The sequence below is a fragment of the Mauremys mutica genome, chromosome 9 (assembly GCF_020497125.1).
Source record: "Mauremys mutica isolate MM-2020 ecotype Southern chromosome 9, ASM2049712v1, whole genome shotgun sequence".
NCBI classification, from domain to species: Eukaryota; Metazoa; Chordata; order Testudines; family Geoemydidae; genus Mauremys; species Mauremys mutica.
This window is the reverse complement of record NC_059080.1, coordinates 49,250,701-49,278,436: the sequence shown is the minus strand read 5'-3', so window position 1 is coordinate 49,278,436 and position 27,736 is coordinate 49,250,701. Positions and strand designations below refer to the sequence as shown.

General features: G+C 47.5%; 1 protein-coding gene across 4 annotated transcripts in view; it reads left to right on the top strand.

Moving 5' to 3' along the window:
• THAP4 (THAP domain containing 4) overlaps nucleotides 1-27,736 on the top strand; it is a 75,277-nt gene that overhangs the window by 28,235 nt on the left and 19,306 nt on the right. For 3 of the 4 annotated variants that reach the window (XM_045030352.1, XM_045030350.1, XM_045030353.1), the window contains 3 exons: nucleotides 3,640-3,799; nucleotides 13,202-13,311; nucleotides 15,581-15,684. In XM_045030352.1, coding sequence (XP_044886287.1) covers nucleotides 3,640-3,799; nucleotides 13,202-13,311; nucleotides 15,581-15,684 — 374 coding nt within the window. The remainder of the gene's footprint in view (nucleotides 1-3,639; nucleotides 3,800-13,201; nucleotides 13,312-15,580; nucleotides 15,685-27,736) is intronic. The other variant, XM_045030351.1, reaches the window with a different exon arrangement.

The following is a 27,736-nucleotide window of genomic DNA, read 5'->3' as shown; positions in this document are numbered from 1 at the left end:
CAAGTGACAGAAATGAAAATCCTCTGTTGATGGGAAAAATTCTCATTAGAATCATTGAAGATTAAGGTTGGAAGAGACCTTAGGAGTTCATCTAGTCCAACCCCCTGGTCAAAGCAGGACCAACACCAACTAAATCATCCCAGCCAGGGCTTTGTCAAGATGGGCCTTAAAAACCTCTAAGAATGGAGATTCCACCACCTCCCTAGGTAACCCATTCCAGTGCTTCACCACCCTCCTAGTGAAATAGTGTTTCCTAATATCCAACCTAGACCTCCCCCACTGCAACTTGAGACCATTGCTCCTTGTTCTGTCATCTGCCACCACTGAGAACAGCCTAGCTCCATCCTCTTTGGAATCCCCCTTCAGGTAATTGAATGATGCTATCAAATCCCCCCTCACTCTTCTCTTCTACAGACTACACAAGCCCAGTTCCCTCAGCCTCTCCTCGTAAGTCATGTGTCCCAGCCCCCTGATCATTTTCATTGCCCTCTGCTGGACATTCTCCAATTTGTCCACGTCCTTCCTGTAGTTGGGAGCCCAAAACTGGACACAATACTACAGATGTGGCCTCACCAGTGCCGAATAGAGGGGAATAATCATTATTTTTCTTCAATCTGCTGGCAATGCTCCTACTAATGCAGCCCAATATGCTGTTAGCCTTCTTGGCAACAAGGGCACACTGCTGACTCATATCCAGCTTCTCACTGTAATATCCAGGTCCTTTTGTGCAGAACTGCTGCTTAGCCAATCAGTGCATGGGATTCTTCCATCCTAAGTGCAGGACTCTGCACTTGTCCTTGTTGAATCTCATCAGATTTTTTTTGGCCCAGTCCTCCAGTTTGTCTAGGTCACTCTGGACCCAATCCCTACCCTCCAGCATATCTACCTTTCCCCCCAGCTTAGTGTCATCTGCAATCTTCCTGAGGGTGCAATCCATCCCATCATCATTAATAGAGATGTTGAACAAAACCGGCTCCAGGACTGACCCCTGGGTAGTCCGCTTGATACCGGCTGCCAACTAGACATTGAGCCATTGATCACTACCCATTGAGCCCGACAATCTAGCCAGCTTTCTATCCACTTTATAGCCCATTCATCCAATCCATACTTTTTTCACTTGCTGGCAAGAAAACTGTGGGAGACCATATCAAAAGATTTGCTAAAGATATATCATGTCCACTGCTTTCCCCATATTCACAGAGCCAGTTATCTCAGCATAGAAAGTAATCAGGTAGGTCAGGCATGACTTGCCCTTGGTGAATCCATGTTGACTGTTCCTGATCACCTTCCTCTCCTCCAAGTGCTTCAAAATGGTTTCCTTGAGGACATGCTCCATGATTTTTTCCAGGGACTGAGGTGAGGCTGACTGGTCTGTAGTTCCCCGGATTCTCATTCTTCCCTTTTTTAAAGATGGGTACTATATTTGCCTTTTTCCAGTCATCCGGGACCTCCCCCGATCGCCATGAGTTTTCAAAGATAATGGCCAATGGTTCTGCAGTCACATCAGCCAATTCCCTCAGCACCCTCAGATGCATTCCCATCCCTTGGATGCATTCCCATCCCTTGGATGCATTCCCTCCCAATTCTCTCAGTACTCTCAAATGCATCATTCCCATACCTTTCAGTCTGCTCCTCTAAACATGGGCTCTTTCTCCTCCCTTTCCCAGTACTTTTAACAAACAGTTTGGGATTGAGGCACAGTGAGTTTCACAGTGGCCTAGCAAGTTTTCACCTATGACATTACCCTTTTAGGTCATTGATTTTCTTCATAATTTAGTCTCTACCTTCCAGCCTAGCCAAACCTGTGTTATATTCCTGCTTGTTGCCAGGTGATGATGGCAGTAGGTGTATAAACTCTTCTCACATTGGGTTGCGTGTGGGGGCTCTTTTAGCTAGTGTGTGGGAGGGGAACATCCTATAGTGACTCCTGAATTTGGATCTCTGGCTTCACAATGCTTAATGTCACCACTCTAGACTGCGTAGTGGGCATATCCAGTTATGTTTGTTTTGGTCTTCCCTGATGTAATAGCTGTGATGTATCCCTCTTTTTACTCGCATCATCAGTACAAAAAGCTTTGCATGAAATGAAATGGTGCATGTCAATTAATTTCTCAGGGGGAGAGAGGTCGTTCTGTTTTGTTTTTTGTTTTTTTTACAGTGCACACCCTATTAAAATCACATTACAGAATAAAAAGTGCATAACTGTTGTTTACCAAAGCTGTTCCTCTCGCAATGACTCATTAAAGAAGGCATCTTTGTTTCATGAGACAGAGGTTCCATATAAATGTAGTAATGGAATAGAACTATTCCCATCACAGAGCAGCTTTCTAGTCCATTTCTACTTTAACCTGTATGCCATAGTGTCTTAATTGGCTTTTACCTAGCCCCGGTCTTAAGCATAAGCAAAACAACTTCTGGACTAACTGTTATTCCTGTCTAGCAGTGGGGAGACAACTCACTGTGAGTTTCCAGCAGAGGGGAGGCAAATTATGGCCTCATTAGCCCCTTCCAATAGTTTGTGCCCAAGTTTTGATTGGCCTCTTGCACATCCACAAGCTGGCCCTGATTATATCTTTGTCATTCTTCATCCAGACATCCATATTGTATTTTTTGGTTTGGCTTGGAGCACTGAAAATGTTTGTGAGGTGGGTTTCCTGATGAATTCTTCTACAAGATATCCTGCTGTGGGTCTGTGGTTTCCCTTGGATGCCTAGGTGAAATATTGTTGAACAGGGATATATTGGAAATCTAGTCATCTATGTTTCATGTTTGCCATCTCTATGCTCTTTTAAATGGAATTATAACCTTGGTAGGTATTGTAAATAGACTGGTTTGCAGCCCCATGTTTTGTATCAGTGCTGGAACTTAACTTGGCATGGGTGTGAGGGTACCACTCTTTCAAGTACTCTTGCAGAACCAGGAGATCCTTTAACCACCTTCATTCTCCTCTATTAAGTCCCCATCCTCTTCCATGTATAGTTCATAGCTACATTGTGGCATCAGATTCTGTGGCTGGAAAGGCTGCCACAGACTGTCGTCTCTTGTGACACTGCATTTAGACTAACCACCAGAACTGTCCTTAATGGCTCTGCATCCTACTTCCTGACCTTCACTAGAGACTTATGCCAACCTTCTGGAAGTTAGATGACTGAAGTTGTGCACCTGATGTTGGGCAGATTGTTTTCTGAGATGCTGAACAGTCACATCTCCTGCTTAAGCCAGGAAGAGGTGCATATACTCAGCGCTTCTGAAAATTAGGCCATGTAATGAAGGTATCTTAAATATGTTTTTAGTGCCTAACTTTAAGCCCTGAAGTTTCACAGTTTTCCCTTGAACATACACCTGTTCTTTATCAAGCCTGAGGTTGATGAGCTCTGCATGCAGTCACATGCTGTATTAACTGCAAGACCAAGAGGCGGATTGTAAGTCAGACTTGTTCTCCACAACTGTTTCCTTTGTTCCCAGCTCCGTTCATACTTTAAAGGTGCCACTGATCTAGCAAGAAGCAGTGATGATGTATCCTAACATCTGTGAGATGCTTTTCTATAACAAACTCTCCCCCACTCTGCACAGTTGACAGAGAACTCTTAAGCAGATCTCTGAGTCAAAAGTTCCTGATTCTTTCCTCCTTCTCAACAGAGACCCCCCAGCTAAACCCTGTGATTGAGCCTCTGTCCTGGATGCTGGGCACCTGGCTGTCAGACCCACCAGGAGATGGTGACTTCCCTACGATGAAGCCCTTTCAGTACCTGGAAGAGGTGCGCATCTCTCATGTGGGGCAGCCCATGCTGAACTTTTCGTAAGTCTAAAACTTAGTTTGTCATGGCAATACCTTTGGATGGAGTGTGCATAAACCCCAACAGGTTTACTGGCTGCACATAAAAAAAAAAGTGGTATAGTAAAAATATTCACCCATTAGATGAGAGGATATGATGGGATCTGACTGGGTGGCCTGATTTTTAGAGGTGCTGTGCAGTAACAGCTCCATTAAAACATGTGCCTGGGTTACACACCTAAATCTGTCAACTGCTGTTCTAGATTAAACATTCATCTGCATTTCTGTTCACTTAAACGTTTACAAATCACTGCACACCTCAATGGGTATGCAGAAATAAGTGGGCAGGCTGGGGAGCATGACGATAATTTTAAGTGTGCACATGCTAGTGACCTGTTGCCAAAGGACCACAAGCAGTTAATAGAGCACATTCATGTGGTTCACAAAGTGCAAAGTTTTGAGAGCCAAGCAGCGGAGGACTTGGGAGGTTGGGCAAGAGAGTGGTTCCATGAGAGAGATTTATTTCAGAGTGGTCCAGAGAATCATTATATTTTGAATATCAGTAGGTTTTTAACTTTCTAGACACTTAAACGTGTGTGTGTGCGCGCACGCGCGCATGTACGAGTACATATATAGCCACAAATTTACACTGTCCTAGGGCACGAGACAGACAATATTCTTAATGCTGAGCTAGGCACTTTAATAAGATTATCCTTAGAGCTACTCGCTCTGCTTCACTGTAGAGCTTGTGCCTAGACCCAGACCCTTTCTGCTGTAAATTTAAACAAACAGTCCATGTGTCCTCACACAAGCAGCTATGAAGAGGCTGCTAGATCTGTCCATTTAAATCCTGGCAATCTGTCTATATTGTAGATCATGAAAAAAAGTAGAGTGATTAAATGAAGTGTTTAGTAGGGCATATAGGGTAAAGAGCTAATTATTTAGTCATTTTGGACATGTAGGTTTAAGAAATTGTGTGCAAGGAAAAAAGAGATTTGGAGGAAGATAGATCTTTTAGCTAACATTTCAGTATTCATGTTGGTAAAAATAAGCTTTTTGCCTGCTACTCAGTTTTGGGTGTGGATTACAAAGGTTATTGCTCTGACTGCGGGAGAAAGGAATAATTACAAGCTCTTAACATAGTGCAAAAGATGGCACACACGCCTAGACAACATATAGTTTTTGTACTGCTATAAATATGTTGGTTGGGGGTGATTTTTTTTTTTTTTAGCTGATATGATTTTACTGGTATAACCCCTAGTGTGGATGCAGTTATACAAGCAGTTATGCCCCTTATATGTATAGCTTTATTGCCGTTCCCATCCAGGAATAAGCTATACTGGTAGAAGCACATTCATATCAGTATAACTGCATTCCACTAGGAGACTTGTACCTTTTTAACTATACCGGTATAGTTAAAACAGTACAACTTTTGTGTCTAGATAAGGCCAAACAGGAGAAGTAACATGTTCATAAACAAAGGAGATTATTGATCAGAGTGCAGCCGCAAACACACAAAACTTTCCTTGTTTGTGTGCCCAGCTCTGCACACAATTCCTTATTTCTCATTACATTAGGAGTACTTAGATCATGTGTAAGATATGCTGATAGTCTGTTTCTTGGGCACCCAAGGCTATATGTCTGTCATGAAGCAATCTTGCATGCTTACTTATACTTTATTACACATGTAAAATGTTTTCTTTTAATATTTTGCGTTGACTGTTTTTTGTCATTAGTAACTGTTGTGACAGTCCCTAGTGTGTAACTCTGCTGAGTGTTCATGGGTACGTTTTGTGCTTATGCTGTTAATGTTTGGACTTCAACTAATGAAATGGAGCACTTTGCAGGCCCTGGCTATAGTTTAGTTTTGAGAGGGGGTCAGATTTCTATGATCTAGTACAGTCTGAGCATTCCATAGGTTTGTGGTAAGTGTGCATGTCAGAGTTGGGGAGAAGTACTACTGAGATGTGTCTGTAGATGACAGCCACAGTAGGGAATTCCTGGAGCAGAATTAGCTCAGAGGAAGCCCCACCACCCCCATTTCATTTATACAAATGTCACTGAGTCCTCGGGTGATGCTCTGGAACTGCTCCCCACAAAGCCAGTCAGGACTTTGGGGAGCCTCCTCTCCCTTGGAGCAGACTGTCTTCAGGGCAGGAAGCTCACACGGCTTCACCTTCCTGGGTCTGGCCTTGGAGCATTCAGCATATGCCCCTCCGTGCACTTCCCACAGTGAGCCCGCCCAGGCAGGGTCCTGGGGAAGCCACAGGGCCCTGCACGCACCCCCACGTCACAGTCAGAAGTGACTCTTAGCCAGCCAGTAAAACAGAGGTTTATTAGATGACAAGAACGCGGTCTAAAACAGAGCTTGTAGGTACAGAGAACGGGACCCCTAGCCGGGTCCATTTTGGGGCCCAGCGAGCCAGACAACCCCATCTGCGCTTGCTTCCCATCCCCAGCCAGCTCCAAACTGAAACCCCCTCCAGCCCCTCCTTTCTGGCCTTTGTCTCTTTCCTGGGCCAGGAGGCCACCTGATCTCTTTGTTCACCTTTAGCTATCTCCTTGAAGGGAGGAAGGGCCCCAGCCATTTGTTGCCAAGATACAGGGTGTCGGCCATTTATGCACACTGGAGACTTAAGAAATGCATAGGGGAAACTGAGGCACCCACACAGTATTCAGAGGTAACATTAAGAACAGTCCCACTTCATCACAACAAATGAGAGGTTGGAAATGCCATCTAGTGACATGGGAAATAGGAAAGAAGTAGAAAAAGTATGCTCTGCTAGTCTGACAGTATTTAATTAGTAATCAAAAGTGCAGGCAGACCCAGCTGCACTAATGGAATTTATTGTTACACACAAGACCCAGAGTAGGACTGACCAGAAAACATAATTGTGGGGGCTGATGGAGACTACATATGTCTCCAAGTTGGAGTATTTGTGCTTTGTGGGGAAGAGCAATGACTTAATGGCTCTTGTATCCAGCCTTCCAAACTGGAAGATAGATGGTATAAGAGCAGATATTTAATTGAGTAAGGAGGAGTATATAGGGTAAATGGTGGCCCCCAATCAATGAAAGGGCAGAATTCCCAAGGATCCCTCTCAGTGAGTCCTTTTATTGAGACAGATGAGCTGTGGAAAATTCCAAGCAAGAGCATGAAAAGCAAAGTATCTCTGTAAATGTTAGCTAGGCATAACATGATATATCTTATACAGGTTTAGAACTTGCACTGCTGAAATGCTGCTTTACTGCTGTGCCAACCACACATCCATAGTGTGGAGACATTTTTTGTATTCTTCTATTCATAATGTAGGTACTGCTGGTGACCATACCATTGAATAAAGTATCATTCTCTCAGTGATGAGACTGGGCTGACCACCTTGCATTTTGCTACTCTTCCATAGCAGAAATCTGGTAGTTGTTCTTCGAGTGGTGGCTCATGTCCATTCAAAGTAGGTGTGCGCGCGCCGCGTGCACGCCAGCCGGAAGATTTTCCCCTAGCAGCGTCCGTAGGATCGGCCCTGGCGCCCCCTGGAGTGGCGCCACTAAGGCGCCCTATAAAGGGGCCCGCCGACCCTCCACCCCCTCAGTTCCTTCTTACCGCCGGTGATGGCTAGCTGGAACTTCTCTTGCGCATAGCAAGTTTGCAGTGTCCTATCCTTATGTATAGTCCGTGTATACAGTTGCATTATAGTTAGTTTACTTAGATCATTGTATATAGTTCTTCGTAGTTGGGGGGTCCCCCCCCCAAGTTTTTGTCACCCGCTGGGGCATGCCTGGGTCCCCCGGGTTTAAACTCTGCAAGGACTGCGGGAAATTCATGCCCAAGAGTGACCCGCACTCTGCTTGTTTGAGGTGCCTCGGAGAGAGCCACCAAAAGGACCGGTGCTCTATCTGTAGAGGCTTCCGTCCGAGAACTCTCAAGGACAGAACTCAAAGACTTAGAGTCCTCCTGATGGAGGCTGCCCTGCGGCCACCCTCGGACCCAGAACCGGCCGAGGCGGTGCCCAGCACATCTTCCTCAGTGCGGAGCGCCCCGGCACCAGCATCAGGACTTAGGGCCCAGCCCAAGTCGTCAAAAACCCAGCACCGGACGGAGTCGGGTCATAGGAAGTCGGCCTCAGTGCGGCACCGCTCGCCGTCGCCGGTGCCCGCCAAGAAGAGAGAGCCAGTGAGGGAACGATCACCCCACCAGGATCCAAGGCCGACGCCGTCTGCGAGTGCAAGCGGACAGGCTGGGCTACAGCCCTCAGCAGCTCCGTCGACTCCCGCACCGCAGAGAGGGTGGTCGAGTCCGGACCGGCCTATATCCCCGGACCTCAGCGGAGACTTGAGCCTCCCTTCTACGCCGGAGGCGTTGGAGGCGGCCTCAGGTTTGATGGGACTCCCGGCGCCGGCCTCCCCGCACCGTAGGGAGTTGCCTACCGTGGTCCATCCCCCAGTACAATCAAGGGGCAAGCCAGCCATGCTGTCGCCTCCCTCCCCGCACCGCGCCGCTAAGGCGGCACTGGACCAGATAAGAGGCTCCCCACCGCCTCCGCACCGCTCTCCAATGGCACCGGGTGCTGCTCCCCCCAGGTCCTCGTACTCAGAGACCTCAGACTCAGAGGCAGACTCCTACCGCTCCAGCCGGTTGCGGAGCAGGAGATTGGTTTCGGGGGCGAGCCACCAGCGTTACCCACAGTGGCAGCAACAATGGCAGCCGCCCTCGCAGTGGCCGTTTTGGACTCCCTGGGCCTACCATCAGTCGGTAGGCCAGGCGTTTGGTCCTCATCAAGGTCGGCCTCGGTCTCCTCGGTGTTGGTGGCCCCAGCACAGCTGCCTCCTCCACCGGCACCGTCGCCGAGCAGGGGTGTGCCATTTCCAAGTTCAGCACCCTCTAGCTGGGCAGTGGCACTGGCAGCGGCTTCAGTTCGAGCTCCACAGGCACCGCCCGATACGCTCACTGGCGACCCCGGTACCGGTCGCGGTGCCGCATTTAGAATCGGAACCGGCACTGCAACCACAGTACCGTGTGCTGCAGGACCCCGAAGGGCTGCAGGCACCGGAGGAAGGACCGATCCATGTAATTTTCTCGTCTTCCTCCCCGGACGAAGCGGTCTCGGGCACGGCTGCGGCACCGGCCCTAGAGGACACTTGAATCCTCCAACAATTGCTCCGGTGAGCAGCTCAGAGCCTCTCAATCCAAGCTGAGGAAATCGAGGTGGATGTGGACCCTGTAGTAGACATCCTGGCTCCCTCAGGACCATCCAGGGTGGCTCTCCCACTGATAAAGACTATAGCGGATATATCCCGCACCTTATGGCAAACGCCAGCCTCACTGGCCCCTACTGCCAAGAGAATGGAGCGGTGCTATTTCGTCCCCTCTAAAGGGCATGAACACCTGTACACCCACCCACCCCTGGACTCCCTGGTAATGGATGCGGCCAACCAGCAGGAGCGTCAAGGGTTTCAGGGGTCAACACCAAAGAGCAGGGACGCTAAAAGACTCGAGCTCTTTGGTAGAAAGGTGCACTCCACGGCGGGCCTACAACTCCGCATTGCCAACCAACAGGCAATTGTAAGCCGATATGGTCATAGCACGTGTTCAGCCATGTCGAAGTTTATGGAGCTCCTTCCCCAGGACTCGAGGTCAGAGTTTTCAGCCCTAGTGGAGGAGGGAAAGCTGATCTCCCGAGCCTCTCTCCAGGCCGCCTTAGATGCGGCGGACTCAGCCTCGTGCACCCTGACCACGGGCCTGGTCATGCGGCGGGGAGCCTGGCTCCAGGTCTCGGGCCTGCCCTATGAGGTCCAGCAGACAATCCAAGACCTCCCCTTCGAGGGGCAGATGTTATTTTAAGAAAAGACAGACAAACGTCTGCATAGCCTAAAGGACTCGAGAGCCACGCTTTGCTCGCTGGGCTTGCATACCCCTGTGACCCAGCGCAGACAGTTTAGGCCGCAGACGGCCCCACGCCCATACCAGCCACAGACTCGCCAGGAGCTGGGGCGCAGGTGGGGCAGAAATGGCAGGAGGCGCCACCAACGCCACCCCTTCGGCCAGGCATCCGGTCAATCACCGCTATCGGTGCCTAGACCCCCTATTTGATGGTATGGTCGAGGGCGCCCTACTGATTGAGACTCTGGATCCTTCTACCCCTACCTTTGGGTCACATCTGTCCCCTTTCTACCGTGCCTGGTCCCGAATCATGTCGGACAGCTGGGTGCTCCGCACGGTAGAGAGGGGATATTCTATCCAGTTTTCCTCCCTCCCGTCCCACCAGCCCCCCTCCCCATCCCTCTTCAGGGACCCATCTCACGAGCAACTTCTAACTCAAGAAGTGAAGTCCCTCACGAAGGCAGGGGCGGTGGAGGAAGTCCCTCGGGAGCTCAGGGGCAAAGGCTTCTCCTCCTGGTATTTCCTAATACCAAAGGCGAAAGGGGGCCTGAGACCCATCCTAGACTTGCGGCAGCTGAACAAGTTTGTGCGAAAGCTCAGATTCCACATGGTCTCCCTGTCCTCGATTATTCCCTCCCTGGATCCAGGAGATTGGTATGCCACCCTCGACTTAAAGGACGCTTATTTCCACATTGCCATAATTCTCCGACACCGTCGGTACCTCAGGTTTGTTGCGGCCGACGCCCATCTGCAGTTCACGGTGCTCCCATTCGGCCTGTCAGCTGCTCCAAGGGTCTTCACGAAGTGCATGGCAGTCGTGGCGGCCTTCCTGCGCAGGCAGGGCATCCAGGTATTCCCCTAACTGGACGACTGGCTCATAAAGGGCCATTCCAAGGAGCAGGTGGAGACCCAGGTGTTGTTCTTCAGGCGGACCTTTCTCGATCTCGGCCTCCTCTTGAACGAAGCCAAGTCCACCCTGTCTCCGACGCAACGAATAGAGTTCATAAGAGCAGTTCTGGACTCCACCCACACCAGAGCATACCTGCTGGAATCCAGGTTCTGTGCGATTTCCGAGCTCATCATCGGACTGCACCGCGCCCCGATTACCACGGCGCGAGTTTGCCGCCTGCCGTTAGGTCACATGGCGGCGTGCACCTATGTGGTAGACCATGCTACAGTCCTGGTTAGCGACAGTTTATCGCCCGGCCAGGGACCCCTTGGACTCAATGGTGTCCATTCCCCGCTTGGTGCTAAGCTCGCTGCGGTGGTGGCTCGACCCGCAGAAAGTGTGCATGGGTGTCCCCTTCGCTTCTCCTCAGTTCTCCCTCTCCCTGGTAACGGATGCCTCGGATCGGGGTTGGGGAGCGCACCTGGGACACCTCAGGACGCAGGGCTTGTGGTCGCCGGAGGACCTCGAGTTGCATATCAATGTCAGGGAGCTGAGAGCGGTTCGCCTGGCTTGTTTGACCTTCCGGTCCCACCTGGCCAGCAGATGTGTTTCAGTCCTCTCGGACAACACGGCGGTAGTCTTTTATATCAACAAACAGGGGGGTGCACACTCCTCTCCCCTGTGCAGGGAAGCCCTCGCGCTGTGGGATTTCTGCGTCCACAATGCTACCCACCTGACGGCGTTCTAGCTTCCCGGGGAGCAGAATAGTTTGGCGGACACCCTCAGCCGCTCATTCCGGGGTCACGAGTGGTCGCACCGATGGGATGTGATGCGCTGAATTTTCCAGCTCTGGGGCTTTCCTCGGTTAGACCTGTTCACCTCGAGGGAAAACAGGAAGTGCCGATGGTTCTGCTCCCTCCTGGGCCGCAGTCAGAGGTCTCTGTCGGACGCCTTCCTACAGTCTTGGGGAGTCGGTCCGCTCTACACCTTTCCTCTGATCCCCCTGGTACACAGGGTGATTTTGAAGATTCGCAGGGATCACGCGCGGGTAATCCTGATAGCTCCGGGATGGCCGCGCCAGCATTGGTACACGTCACTCCTGCACATGTCCGTTCAGGCGCCCCTGACGCTGCTCCTGCTCCCGGACCTGATCACGCAGGACCAGGGCTCCCTCCGCTACCCAAACCTCGAGTCTCTTCACCTCACAGCATGGATGCTCCATGGCTGAACCCGGTGGAGATGCAGTGCTCCCAGCAGGTCAGACAAGTGCTGCTCAGTAGTAGGAAACCGTCAACTAGGGCCACCTACCTGGCCAAATGGAAGCGCTTCTCCATATGGTCGGGTCAGCGAGGACACAATCCGCTGGGGGTCCCAATCCCCATTGTCCTAGACTATTTGCTCCACCTAAGACAACTGGGCCTCTCCCTTTCCTCCATTCGTGTTCACTTGGCGGCCATCTCGGCTTTCCATCCGGGAGAGGGGGGTACCTCGGTGTTTGCGAACCTGCTGGTCGGGCATTTCCTCAAAGGTATGGACAGGCTTTTTCTGCTTGTTCGTCAGTCAACCCCTGCTTGGGACCTGAATCTGGTCCTCTCCGCCCTCTTGGGGCCTCCCTTTGAGCCTCTGGCTTCGTGCTCCCTGTTGTACTTGTCGTACAAGACTGCCTTCCTGGTGGCGATCACCTCGGCCAGGAGGGTGTCAGAGCTCAGGGCGTTAACATCTGAGCCCCCGTATACTGTCTTCTATAAGGACAAGGTCCAACTTAGACCTCACCCGGCTTTCTTACCCAAGGTCGTTCCACATGGGTCAAGATATTTTTCTCCCGGTGTTTTATCCAAAACCTCACTCTTCCAATGAGGAGCGGAGGTTACATTCCCTGGATGTCCGCAGGGCCTTGGCTTTTTACATCGAGCGTACCAAGCCGTTTAGACGCTCGACTCAGCTCTTCATCACAGTGGCGGATAGGATGAAGGGGCTCCCAGTCTCCTCTCAGCGCATCTCTTCATGGATCGTGACCTGTATCCGGGAATGCTATCGTATAGCTAAGACCCCTGTCCCTCCGGTCACGGCCCACTCCACTAGGGCACAGGCCACCTCTGCGGCGTTCCTGGCTCAGATCCCGACTCAGGAGATTTGTAGAGCGGCCATGTGGTCCTCCATCCACACGTTCTTGTCACACTACGCCATCACGCACCAGGCTAGGGATGATGCAGCCTTCGGTCGTGCAGTACTCCAGTCAGCAGTGACCTCCGACCCCACCACCTAAGGTTAGGCTTGTGAGTCACCTACTTTGAATGGACATGAACAACCACTCGAAGAAGAAAAAACGGTTACCCACCTTTTAGTAACTGTTGTTCTTCGAGATGTGTTGTTCATGTCCATTCCAATACCCACCCTCCTGCCCCTCTGTCGGAGTGCCGGCAAGAAGGAACTGAGGGAGTGGAGGGTCGGCGGGCCCCTTTATAGGGCGCCTTAGTGGCGCCACTCCAGGGGGCGCCAGGGCCGACCCTACGGACGCTGCTAAGGGAAAATCTTCCGGCTGGCGTGCACGCGGCACGCGCACACCTACTTTGAATGGACATGAACAACACATCTCGAAGAACAACAGTTGCTAAAAGATGGGTAACCATTTTTTTTTAGTGTCCTGATTTCCCAACAGGTTTAATGCTTTCCATCCAGACACCAGGAAGCCAATGCACAGAGAATGTGGATTCATCCGCCTCAAACCTGACACTAACAAGGTGGCCTTCGTCAGTGCCCAGAACACAGGTACTGGCCCGATACCCTACCAGTTTGCACTGTTGCTTTAAATTTGGGTTCTGTGTGGGAGGGAAGAAGGGCCAGCAGTCTCCTACATCCATACTTCAGAACATTATTGGACCTGTGTGAGGTTTTCATATAATCTGTTTTAATTGATAATCTGGCACCAGGAAGCAGTACTTCTACTTCTGGTATGAATGAGCTCTTGCACTGTGAAACCTGTTGTGAGTGACAAGTTGCCAGTGACTCATGTAGTGCTTTGGGAGAAGAACTAGGCCCCTGGCTTTCTCCAAGGGCGTCAGAGGACTCTAAACTAGGATAACACTCCAGTCCTATGCGAGGTTAGGTGGTGTCCTCTTTTTGAATAGAACAATAAGTTGGATGGGGATGAAGCTCCCCAAAATACCTTCCAATTTCCAAGCACAGCTTTATAAACAAAGGATGACTAAAAAAACTGACAGGTTTCAGAGTAGCAGCCGTGTTAGTCTGTATCCGCAAAAAGAACAGGAGTACTTGTGGCACCTTAAAGACTAACAAATTTATTGAAGCATGAGCTTTCGTGAGCTACAGCTCACTTCTTCGGATGCATAGAATGGAACACACAGACAGGAGATATTTATACATACAGAGAACATGAAATGGTGGAAGTATGCATACCAACAGGAAGAGTCTAATCAATTGAGATGAGCTATCGTCAGCAGGAGGAAAAAAACTGTTTGAAGTGATAATTAAGATGGCCCATAGAAGGTGTGAGGAGAACTTAACATAGGGAAATAGATTCAATTAATGTAATGACCCAACCATTCCCAGTCTTTGTTTAGACCACAGGTAATTGTGTCTAGTTTGCATATTAATTCGAGTTCAGCAGTTTCTCTTTGGAGTCTGTTTTTGAAGTTTTTTTGTTGCAAAATTGCCACCTTCAAGTCTGTCACTGAGTGGTTAGAGAGGTTGAAGTGAACACTTCAACCTCTCTAACCACTCAGTGACAGACTTGAAGGTGGCAATTTTGCAACAAAAAAACTTCAAAAACAGACTCCAAAGAGAAACTGCTGAACTCGAATTAATATGCAAACTAGACACAATTACCTGTGGTCTAAACAAAGACTGGGAATGGTTGGGTCATTACATTAATTGAATCTATTTCCCTATGTTAAGTTCTCCTCACACCTTCTATGGGCCATCTTAATTATCACTTCAAACAGTTTTTTTCCTCCTGCTGACGATAGCTCATCTCAATTGATTAGACTCTTCCTGTTGGTATGCATACTTCCACCATTTCATGTTCTCTGTATGTATAAATATCTCCTGTCTGTGTGTTCCATTCTATGCATCCGAAGAAGTGAGCTGTAGCTCACGAAAGCTCATGCTTCAATAAATTTGTTAGTCTTTAAGGTGCCACAAGTACTCCTGTTCTTTTAAAAAAACTGAAAATCAAATACAGGTCTGGAGCCTTGAAGATAGCAGAAGACAAGCAGCCTGCCAAGTTAAATGTAAGATGTAACATTTCCATTCCCTTGATGGTGTCCTTCTCTCCTCCACTACTCCCTACTTGAAACACAAGTTTTTCTGGAAACTGTAGATCCCACTGTGGGTGTAGGTAGACGCACACCCCAGTTCAAAACAGGAGATTGTAAGGATGCAACTCTTCCTATTACAGCTAGCATGTTATTTGGCTATTTGCCAGGTGACTCCTTAGAGACTTCGGCAGATCACATTTCTTTTAAAAAAGACCTGTGCTAACAACACTCCCGGGTTAACAACACTACCTCGTATGGGTGCATCACAGAACTCAGAGCCCACCATGGCTTTTAGCCACCTTTGCACCCTCTCTATCCTGGGCTACTCAGGTGCCCCTGGCATAATTTAGACAGTCCTAATTTACAGTGGCCTTCCCATGCTGCTTAAAGGGGACAGAGCTGGGGTGAGAATGTCACCCAAATTATTAGAAGTGAAAGAATATTAAAATCCAGTCAGCTTCTCAAATTGCATCTAAAACTACCTAACAGTCATCCATTGAGCACTCTGTTAGCTCTCTATTGAACTGCACTTTCATGTTATTGATTCCACTACGAGTAATGGCACGGCATATCCTGGCAGGTGACTATATCATGTAGGCAGATTTGCCAATTTGTCTTTCAAATTGTTAACTAGGCTGTTTGTGCTGGTAGATGCCAATAGAGAGAGCTGTGTACACTTACACAGACCTACATGTGTGGTTGCAGTATAGTTAGCCTTTTGTAGCTTATAATGATGTTAATAATATCCCTTCTCGCTCCAGGTCTTGTGGAGGTGGAGGAAGGAGAAGTGAACGGACAGGAGCTGTCTATAGCTTCTCACTCTATAGCCAGGATCTCCTTTGCCAAGAAGCCCCATGTGGAGCAGGTGAGTGTCCTGGGGTTTGACATAACCATTCAGTTAGCTGTGATGAATACCTGCCCAATATCACATCGCCCCAGAGACAGCCAGTTAAGGAGATGCATTGAAAAACATCCTTTTAATCAAACAAAAAAACTCCACACACAAACTTTAGGATGTTCACAGAAATACTTCAGTCTCTTTCCTCTCTCATTTCCTCTGTAGTCTTCAGAGGGTATTTATTTTTTCCCATTGCTTTTAGGAATCCTTAAGGGGAACGTTATTCCTAAACATCTCTCCAGGATACTTTCATGGGCCTGATTCTCATTTACACTAAGGCTCCTTTTACACCTTTCTATTGCTCTGGCAGTGTAAAGGGGCCTTGGGGTAAATGAGAATCAGGCCTTGTATCTTTGGGAATAAGAGAGAACCTATTACAAACTAACCTGATGGGTGCTATAAGGTTTAATCCAGTTGATAGTTGTGACATGTGCTGAGATACTTGGAGGGAAGAGCTATAGAAATGCTAAGTTACTTATTATTTATTACAGGCAGTGCCAGTGGAGCACAAACTCTTCTGTAGCAGTGGCTGGCACTTGGGTGGCATACATAGCACATCAGTAAGGCAGAGGAACTTCTGCTACTGGGGCATATCCCTACTGTGAGAAAAACGACCCTGGAATCTTTGATCTCCATGCAGAGCAGACAGGATCTGTTTTTAAACTCTTATCTAAGAGACCCCAACATCATAAAATGCATGATAGTTAGTGTATCTGCCTTGAAATTGTAAGAGCTGAGTGGACCTAGAATTAGTTGTTGTTGTTTTTTATTGCTGGTCTCCCACTACCACTATGATGTGAGAGTACACAAATGAGATATTTTGGCACCAGATTTCCTTAGGGTGTTTAGTAGAGCTGCACTGGTACTCTGTAGAGAAGTATAAGTGCTTTGTTTGTGATTCACAACTTTTTCATTTCAGGTTCTGCTCTCTTTCATTTGGGCTTTAGGGTTCCAATCCTTGGTAGGCTATTCTCTTCATTGCTCCTCAAATAAAGCTGTGAAACTTTAGTTTACTTTCAATTAATACATTTTGGTACTGGGCTGGGCCTAATTATGTTCCTGGACAAACAAACAACTCTTATGTGGGACAACTGGGATTGTGGAAGTCCCTGAATGAGCCCTGGTTCTGTATTTATGAAATTTTCCAGTGGGCTTCGGATCATGCCCATTGTGTGTCAATAGGATTCTCTCTCGACTTCAGTGGGCTTTGGATCAGACCCACAGAGACATGCACACAAACAACATAAATAGAACGTTAGCTACATTTAAAAACAAAACGTAACATTTTCCAAAGTGACCTTGCATCTAATAAACCTAGATCAGTGTTGTGATGGGTTCCCCCCGGGAGCTTGCATCTAATGAACCTAGATCAGGGTTGTGCCACCTGGAACTGGGGTACCACTGAGCCTGACCCAGAAGCCTGGGCTACCTTTACACTGTACTGCTATGACAAGGGGTTCCAAAGAGGATGGATCTAGACTGTTCTCAGTGGTAGAAGATGACAGAACAAGGAGTAATGGTCTCAAGTTGCAGAGGGGGAGGTTTAGGTTGGATATTAGGAAAAACTTTTTCACTAGTAGGGTGGTGAAGAACTGGAATGGGTTACCTAGGGAGGTAGTGGAATCTCCTTCCTTAGAGGTTTTTAAGGTCAGGCTTGACAAAGCCCTGGCTGGGATGATTTAGTTGGGTTTGGTCCTGCTTTGAGCAGGGGGTTGGACTAGATGACCTCCTGAGGTCCCTTCCAACCCTGAGATTCTATGATTCTATGACAGGCCCTCAAGCCCCCACCAGCACACATGCAGGTAGGGACACACCCAGCTGCAGCTACATACAGATGCTGAGATCAGCTCTGTATGGGAAGGCTTCAGCTAAGGAACTGTCTAGCTGCTCAAGTGCACACCCCCCTCTGGAGGGTAAACCCAAAATTATACCATCTTGCGCTGCACAGGGAACTGTACATCATAAGCTCATTAAATTTGCCCTCTCCCTCAATGTGGAGAGGAATATACACAGCTTTCTGCCTCAAGTTATGACTCACACACACACTGGTTTTAGACAAAACAAAAATAAATGTATTAACTACAAAAGATAGATTTTAAGTGATTGATTATAGGGGATAACAAACAGATCAAAGCAGGTTATCTAGCAAGTAAACAAAAATGCAATCTACGCTTAATATACTAAAAAGATTGGCTATGAGTAGCAAATTCTCACCCTAAATGATGATTTAAGCCAGCTGCATGCTCTTAAGGGGCAAGCTGCACTTGCTTGCAGCTTAAAACCCCAGGTATTCCTTTCACAGGCTAGAAACCCCCCTAGCCTGGGTCCAGCACTCCCACCCACCCCCAGTTCAGTACCGTTCCTCAGGTGTTTCCAAGAATCTTCTTTAGGTGGGGAGTCAGTGAAGAACCAACATGATGTCACTCCCATGATGTCACTTAAAACCTTTTGCATATGCTGGGGAATCCTTTGTCTGCAAGCTTGGTTCCCACATCTTTCAGTGGAAAAACTCTGGTATTCCAAGATGGAGTCCAGTACCATGTGATCTGGTCACATGCCCCCATAGTCATAACAGCCATGTTTGTAGTATCCTCAGGAAGGCTCCCCGGGAAGGCTCCGGGGTGGGAGATTAGCTTCTTCTAGGACCTATTGTTCTCTCTAATGGTCCATTGACTTGCGTTTCCAGCTAGCCATCTAGACTAACAGTCTTTTGCCTAGTGGGCATTTCCCAGGTGTAAAGACATTTGTAATAGATACATAGACAGTATTCCTAACTTCAGATACTAAAATGATACATGCATACAAATAGGGTAATTATATTCAGTAAATCATAACTTTTTCAATGATATCTCACATGATCTGTCCTGTATAAAATACATCATAGTTATGCCATAATCATATCATCATCATATCTCTATGAAGACTATGGGCTGCAGTGTCACAAGGGTTTCCTCATGGTGTGGACCACATTTTAGTTGAGAGATTGTGTGACTGTGAACGAGAGGGGGTGAAGATATTGCCTGCTTCCTTTCCCTCCTACACATTACTAGTGCAATGAGGAGACTGAATGCCTGTAGAAACACCTGGGAAAGAGGAAGAAGAAAAACCAGCATCATGTGACTGGTTCACTCCCTGCAGCTTATAGTTTGGGAACCACTGTAAATGTTCCTTGGCTCTTCAGTGCCATCTTTGGTGCTCCCACCAAATCAGGGCCACAGACAGTAAAATATTATTTAATGCAAATGGTTTTTCCAGATAAAGGCATTATGTTACTTGGGGAAATGGTTTTTTAGGGAAGCTCTGGCTCCAAAATGAATGTAAGGCCCTGTCTGTGCTTGAAACAGTGTTGAAGAACAGTTAAAACATGGATCCATTTTGTAGGATCTGTGCAATCTACCTATATTTTAAGGGTCATACTTAAGACACATTGTTAAGGCTGATTCCCCATGCTGACACTTTGAGTGTAGAAGGTGGGGTCCTGTGAGGATTTTAAAAATTAATACTGGCCACTCCAGCCTTGTATTAAACTCCCAAGGTTACAGCTTTTTTCTGACCTTGGATGGCTAGGTGCTGCCACCACCTAAGTGTAAAAACCCCTTTGAGAACTCAGGAAGGCGCACTTGGGAATTTCTTCCTCTGAGGTACCCTTAAGCCCTTTCACCCTGAGAAAGAAAACAAAGGAAATTAGCTGTTGCCACCAGCTAATTAAACAGCATGTGCACAAACCTTTTAAGACACAAAATTCAATCCTTAAAAGTTCTTAAAAGAGGTCAATTTTATTAAAAACAAAAAGAAATACATTTGAAAACTCGGGCTATTGCTAGATTTTAAAAAACCCACTTACAAAAATTAAGCATCAAGAATAAGCTTTTTGAGGTCCAGCTTATAGGTTACAAGCAAAACAAAAGCATTTGGGATTAGCACAGAGGAGTCCACAAGCCATAAAGAAATAAACCTAATTGTGTCTTCCTAGACATTTCCTGTTCTACTTACATATCAAGGGGTTTCAAATGAGTAGTTTTTAGTTATGATTTAGATGATTTTTCATACCTGGCTCCAAGCTTCTTACAGCATACTTTCAGCCCTGTCTTTGCTTTTCCCCGAGAACAAGAGACAAAGGGGAAGTTTTTTTCCCCAATTTTAAAAAGCTTTAGCCTTCCCATTGGCTCTTTTGGTCAGGTGCCCACTCCCTTCCTTTTACCTATGGACCTTTTAACCCTTTACAGGTAAAGCAAATAGAGAACAGCTACTAAGAGAGATTTTATAGCTAACTTGCTGGCTGGGTGTCCATAAAACGAGTCCCTCCTCCCCCTCTGCCCCTTCATTTATCACACACGTCCAGAACTTTAGCATGATTCTTAACACAGTTGGATCCTGTTTATACTGCAGGACACCACTGCTTTAATGTATCTTGGGACAGCTGTGTTTTAACAGGTTTCCCGAAGACTGTTGCAATTGTGGAGTAAATGGGACCCATGGCACTTCATAAGCAGGGCTCCTTTCTCAGCATCCAAAGAGTTTTTCATTACCTTTGAAAGTCTGCACACAGGTCTTGCTGGCTACAGTTTGCAGTCTGGTTTTCCATTTTTACTGCATGTTCAGTTTCTCTTGCCTAGAAGTTCCCCATTTAGCTGCTCTACAATGCTGTCTCTCTTCCTCTGTGTTCTGTATAAGGCAGATAACAAGCAGCCTCCCCTATGACTTGAAGAGTGTGGCATAGCAGGAAAAAGTTAGCCCTTACAGTTCCTCTGGCTGTTCTAATAGGTTTGCAGTAACAAACATTTTGGGAAGTTGTGGCTTTAGTTGTCTGTGTGGGTATTTGGCAGGAAAGGTCCCAATTGCAGAATACCACGGGGTGGCACTATTCACAGGTCATTTATTCTGCCAGAGCCTTACCTATGCTTCACATAGATTAAAGGAGATTAGGAGGAACGGTAAACAAAGAGGACAAGTAGTCCTGGGAAATAATTCTTCAGTACAGTGCCTAGCTCTGCACTTTGCCGCCATGCTCTGTTAGGGTCCGTCTTCACTGCAGAGTTCCCAGGCTCTTACTCCAGTGCTGGCTCTAACCCCCTTCCCATCTACCCATGCAACCCTTCATTCAACTTTAGTGGTGCTTTCACTCCAGGCTAACTGGCCTGGCAGGGCGGGGGGTGGCGGGAGGGGGGTATGGGTTAGAGCGCAGGTTCAACTTGGCCTAGTAATCTGTCACTTTGCAGTGTGGACACAAGCTAAATCACTTGGGTGCTTTTAGTTCTCCAGTGCTTTCCTTCTGAGCGCCCGGGGGAACTGTGAGAAAGACAAGTTCTCCCACAGTTCGCTGGGAAAGAATCATAAAGCAGCTCAGCTCACTACAGCACAAAGAACCAAGAGGTGTGCCCCCAGAAGTCCTAGCCACAGCACTATGAGTACAGCACCAGTGAGGACCCAGTAATGGGGGTCTGGCTTTGCAGTGTTGCTGCTCACATCCAGGCTTGACTAACCCGAGTGTGGATCATTGGTATAACAGTGCAGAGAAGATATACCCAAAGCATGAGACCAGAGCAGAAACTGACTTGGGAACAAAGGTCAAACCACCGAGATCTTGTATGTCATAGGCCAGGCACTATGGCAAGGAGGCTTGGAACTGCCAGAATGATAGCTGGCCTTGCTGTGTGAGGAAGCTTAGGCTGCAGGATATATGGTACTGTGACTTGGGCTCTGCTGTGAGGGAACTCTCTGCCAGAGCCCTAGAGCTGGAGTTAATAGGACACTGCTGTGAGGAAGCTTACGCTGCTGGAGTTAGTGCTGGCATATTGAAGGCACAGCAGGAGTCCTAACTGCTATTTGTGAAGTCGCAGTTGCAGAGTAACAGCAAGAAGCAAACCTAAAAACTGTCCAAAAAAAATAAAAGGTACCAATCCAGTCTTGCATGTATTTTACTGTGAGCTACTGAATATTAAAGTTGAATTACTTCAGTATCTAAAATGTTTGAGATTGGATGTAGCTAGAGAAAAAGGGTGTTAAGTATTGATAATACTCACTGACCACCTCTGACTACAGAAAACACAGTGCTATTTTATTCTGGACTTTAAGGATCAAACCTGCAGCCTGGCTTTAACCGATCTCACCTTAGTGCCGGAATAAAGATTGCAGTTGCAAATAACCGTGGGCCCAAATTTGCGCAGACACAATCTGGGTCCTAGTGTGTGTGGTCTGATTTGCATGCACAAAATTATACCCATAATTGTTTGGGCCTGCAGAAATGGAGACCAGTATCTGAAAGACTAGCCTTGGCTATCATGTCAAATTAAAAAATTTAGAGGAGTTTTTTAAAACTAAGGGCTGGGAGAAAGCCGACAGGTGTGGAGGAGCACACAGTTCAGACAGACACATCCCTTAGAGGATGACATTAAAGGGGATACTGTATAGCCTAGTAAAGAGGAGAGGATAGAAGTTGATAAAGTACAGGTAGGAGCAGAAGAGAGAGAGAGAGAGTCAGATGAAAGAGTCCCATTCAATTACATCACATGAAGGCAGACAAACTAAATATTGACAGATTTTATAAGTGCTTGTATACAACTGAGAGAAGTCTAAATACTAAGATGGGTGAACTTGAGTGCTTAGTATTAAATGAGAATATTGAGAATAATAGGCTTCATAGAAACTTGGAACAATGATAATCAATGGGACACAGTAATATACAGGATACAAAATATATAGAAATGACAGTAAGTCATGCTGTCAGGGGAGTATGAAAGAAAGTAGAGAAAAGTATAGTAAAAATCTTAAATGAATCAAACAGTACCATCGAAACTCTATGGATAGAAATTCCATGCTATAAGAGTATAGCAGTAGAATGGTGACTGTGACTGGGAAATGCTCAGGGAGATTAGAGAGGCTACAAAAAAAGAAAACCCAACAACAGTTTCTAGAAACCATTAATGACTGCTTCATGGATCAGGTAGTCTTGGGGAGAGGCAATTCTTGATTTGGTCCTAAGGATCTGGTCTAAGAGGTGAATATAGCAGAACAGCTGAGTAATAGCGACCATAATATAATTAAATTTAACATCCTTGCAGGATGGAAAACACCAAAGAAACCCACCACATAAGGAAGTACTTCTTCACACAATGCACAGTCACCCTGTGGAACTTGTTGCCAGATGATGTTGTGAAGGCCAGAAGTATAACTGGGTTCAAAAAAGAATTAGATAAGTTCATGGTGGATAATACCATCAATTGTTAATAACCAAGATGGTCAGGGACGCAACCCCATGCTCTTGGTGTCCCTAGACCTCTGACTGCTACAAGGTGAGACTGGATGACAAGGGATGGATCACTCAATAGTTGCCCTGTTCTGTTCACTCCCTCTGAAACATCTGGCATTAGCCACTGTTGGATGACATACTGGGCTAGGGAGACCATTGGTCTGAGCCAATGTAGGCATTCTTACAAATTATCTCACCAGTGCAGATAGTCAAGAGCTGCTGTCATCTTTCTAGTTATCTGATTTCTTTATTCTTAGTGATTTATAGAGCTCTTATCATCATGGCACCAGAGCGCTTACAAACTTTTAAAATAAAATAGGTAGAACTACTCAATCGCTGTTGCTGGCTGAAATATTGGCAGCCATATTGTCAGGAGACAGGGGGAAATTGGCATACAGCTGAATAAAATAAGTGTCTTACTTCATTCCCTGAAGTTTGTACAGCTCTGCCAAGGGATAGGAATTCCAGAAGTGAGGGACCTCTACTAAGAGAGTTCACAAGAGTTAAGTCCCAAGCTCTGAAAGTTAAAATCAGCTGAGAGACTCTTATTGACGTGTTGAGGTCTAAGGCAAGAGATGGTTCCTCAGGTAGTTGGCTCCCAGACCATTCAGAGTTTTAAAATGATCACCAACACCTTGACTTTCACCTGGAAACAAACAAGCCCAGTGCAAAGACAAGTGTAAGCATTGTATTCTTTTGGCTGTTTATTCCACTCGAGAGGCTAGCAGCTACATTCTGTACCAGCTGGAGCTTCTGTTATAGGAGTGGTTCTAAGTAGAGCTCATTACTGTAGTTTCGCAGAAAGCTGACTAAGGCATAGGTCATAGAATAATAGGATTGGAAGAGACCTCAGGAGATCATCTAGTCCAATCCCCTGCTCAAAGCAGGACCAACACCAACTAAATCATCCCAGCCGGGGCTTTGTCAAGCCGGGCCATAAAAACATCTAAGGATAGAGATTCCACCACCTCCCTAGGTAACCTATTCCAGTTCTTCACCACTTTCCTAGTGAAATAGTGTTTCCTAATATCCAACCTAGATCTCTCCCACTGCAACTTGAGACCATTGCTTCTTGTTCTGTCATCTGTCATCACTGAGAACAGCCTAGCTCCATCCTCTTTGGAACCCCTGCTTCAGGTAGTTGAAGGCTGCTATCAAATCCCCCCTCACTCTTCTTTTCTGCAGACTAAATAACCCCAGTTCCCTCAGCCTCTCCTCGTAACTCATGTGTCCCAGCTCCCTAATCATTTTCGGTTCCCTCTGCTGGACTCTCTCCAATTTGTCCACATCCCTTCTGTAGTGGGGGGACCAAAACTGGACATAATACTCCAGGTGTGGCCTCACCAGTGTCAAATAAAGGGGAGTAATCACTTTCCTCAATCTGCTGGCAATGCTCCTACTAATAGACCCCAATATGCTGTTGGCCTTCTTGGCAACAAGGGCACACTGCTGACTCATATCCAGCTTCTCATCCACTGTAATCCTCAGGTTCTTTTCTGCAGAACTGCTGCTTACCCAGTTGGTCCCCAGCCTGTAGTGGTACATGGGATTCTTCCTTCCTAAGTGCAGGACTCTGCACTTGTCCTTGTTGATCCTCATCAGATTTCTTTTTGCCAGTCCTCTAATTTGTCTAGGTCACTCTGGACCCTATCCCTACTCTCCAGTGTATCTACCTCCCCCACAGCTGTGTGTCATCTGCAAACTCGCTGAGGGTGCAATTAATCCCATCATCCAGATCATTAATAAAACTGTTGAACAAAACCGGCCCCAGGACCAACCCCTGGGGCATTCTGCTTGATACCAGTTGCCAACTAGATATCAAGCCATTGATCACAACCCATTGTGACAAACCCAGGCAAAATGGCTACAAGGGAGGGGTAGGAATTAGTCCCAGGGGGGTTAAAAGGCTTCTCCGTATCCATTGAGGAGAGACAGCCATGAGAAATTAGGTTCAGCTGGAACAGGGGTTACCAGGGAACTAATTTGGTTCAGCTGGCCCCAATTGCTGGTGACCTTTTTAAACCCTCCCTGGCAGGGAAATGGGGGGAGTGAGAGAAGCAGAGAAGCTGCCAGTGAATATGTGCAGCAAGGCTCTGCCCTCTTCCAGCAAGGAAGACTGCACTCTGTCCCCAGAAGGGGAGAAAAACAGCAAGGGACCGACTGAGAGGAGGATCAGCCAGACCCTGCGTGACTGGGAAGGATTTTACTTTGCCCAAGCCTGTGTCTCCAAGGCAAAAAGGGACTGAGTCAGCTGAGGAGAAGCACGTACTTTGAAACACCGTTGAGCCCAACAATCTAGCCAGCTTTCTATCCACCTTATAGTCCATTCATCCAATCCATACTTTAACTTGATGACTGTTACTAGGTCTGCATTAGAGAGGAGAAGTTGCAGTTTCCTAGCTAGATACAAAGGATAAAAGGCACTGCAGTCCTTATGACCAGGTTTGTCTCTGTAGCACTCCCTTGTGGCCTATCAGGGCACAACTCACCCAGCCCTGGGCCTCCTCTGGTAGGTTGCTGTCTCTTCCAAGGTTCGATGTAGCTGTGCTTTCGCAAGACCCAACCCTTCTATTCAGGGCTTGTTTGCAAATAGTCAGTACTTCAGCTGGTCCCTCAGGGTCTGGTCATCCCTTGTCCAACTGGCAAGCTAGCCCAGTCTCTGGGCTGCAACCAGGCATCTCATATCAGGAGAAGGAGAGCACTACACTCCTTCCTACTCTGCCCTGACTGGGCCTACATCTTCTTTTAATTCCCCTCTCCATGCCTGATACCTGCTGCAGGTGTAATAGGGTGGGACCAATTGGGTCCACAGACTGTCATTAACCCTCTCATTGCCAGTATGGAGCCTGTCTGCTCTATCACTGTCACCTTTGCAGTGAGCCCTGTGGTAGCAATAGTCCCAAATCTGTGAGCCATTTCAGTGACGGCATTCATCCTCAGTTGACAGCATAGATCTTACTCCTGCTTATTCCTCCAAATGCTTCTTCTAGCTTGGAAGCATCACTTATGTAGAGTGAATCACCTTCAACATTTCAATCCCCACCAATTTGGTCAGTCACTCAGGGAGTGATGTCCACTGCAGTAACTGTGTTGAAAAGGAGACATACAGCTGACTATCATCAGCACTTCAATGACTCCACAATTCTAAAGGTTGTACAGGTCTCAGTCCTGACAAATGTTCTGTTTAATAGTGCTGCTGATACATCATTATTTTTTCTGCTGCTTTTGATTAGTAGAGACATCTTAGTTCACCTACTACTGCCATTTATTTCTCATCTGAAATCTGTGTACTTTGACATCAAAACCCTTTTGACAGTAACTAATTGTGAGGTCACAAATGATTGCATTGTGACTTCAGGTGAGAAATAGGTGGCTGGAGAAGCCAAAAATAGCAAAGATTCTGGTTCTTTACCTTTTGTATTTCTCATTTGCATGAACCATGAACAGAATTATGTCAGATGAGAATTACTGTCAAATTTTCCATAGGGCATCACAAGTCAATAATCTATCTGGTCCACCAATGAACATTTTATAGCGAGAGTCACACCAAATGGGGGAGGGAGAGGAATTATATTTACAGGGTTTTTAAAAGCTAAAAAACACATTGTCAACAGTTGAGATTTCAAAGTGATTCCTGAACTGTCAGAAGAGGTAGGGCCAGAGCTGAAAAAGAAAATGTTTATATTCTTCTTCGAGTGATTGCTCATATGCATTCCAGTTAGGTGTGTGCGCGCCGCGTGCACACTCGTCGGAAGATTTTTACCCTAGCAACACTCGGTGGGTCGGCTGGGCGCCCCCTGGAGTGGTGCCGCTATAGCGCCAGATATATACCCCTGCCGACCCATCCGCCCCTCAGTTCCTTCTTACCGCCCGTGACGGTCGTTGGAACTGTGGAGAGCGGCTTTGCTGACCTCCACAACCCTAGCTTCTCGCTGTTATTTTTCTATTTCTCGTGTATATAGTTCAAGTCATTGTAGTTATAGTTAGTTTTTATAAGTTTAGTCATAGTTAGTGTATATACTTGACTGGGGGATTGGGGGAGTAGCCCCTTTTCCTCCGGCCCGGTGCGGGCTCATGCCCAAAGCACCGGGATTTAAACCGTGCTTGGCGTGCCAGAAGCCGATGCCAGTGGGAGATCCTCACAAATCTTGCCTAAAGTGCTTAGGAGAATCTCACCTCCCTGACAAGTGCCGAATTTGAAAATCGTTCAAGCCAAGAACAAAGAAGGAGCGGGACTTTTGCTTAAAGCAGCTCCTAATGGAATCGGCACTTAGTCCGGCGGCGCCGGCACCGACCACTCAACAGTCTGCATCGGTGAGGAGTGCACCTTCGGCACCGGCTCACTCCGGCACCGAGAAGGACTCCCAGCACCGTCATCAGCTGGCACCGACTTCTCGGCACCGATCTCTTTCCCCGTCTGGGAAATGTCATGCTGCTCCGGCCACATCCTCGAGGAAGGAGCACGCACCCAGGTCCGTAGGTCGGACCCCGGCTACCGTGCCGGCACCGTCAACACCAGCACCGCAGTCGGCAGCTCCTCCTAGTGCGGCACCGTCGATTCCGGCACCGCAAGGGCCGTTGAGTCCGGTACACATAGCTCCCCGGTTCATGCTGTGGTTGAGCTAGCTCTCCCTTCTATGCCGGAGACCTTCTCGACGGCATAAGAGCTCATCGCGCTGACGGAGTCGATGCAGCCTCAACCCCCGGCACCGCCGGTGCGGGTTATCCAGTCCGTCGGCAAGCCAGCCATGATGAGGCCTCCTTCCGTCG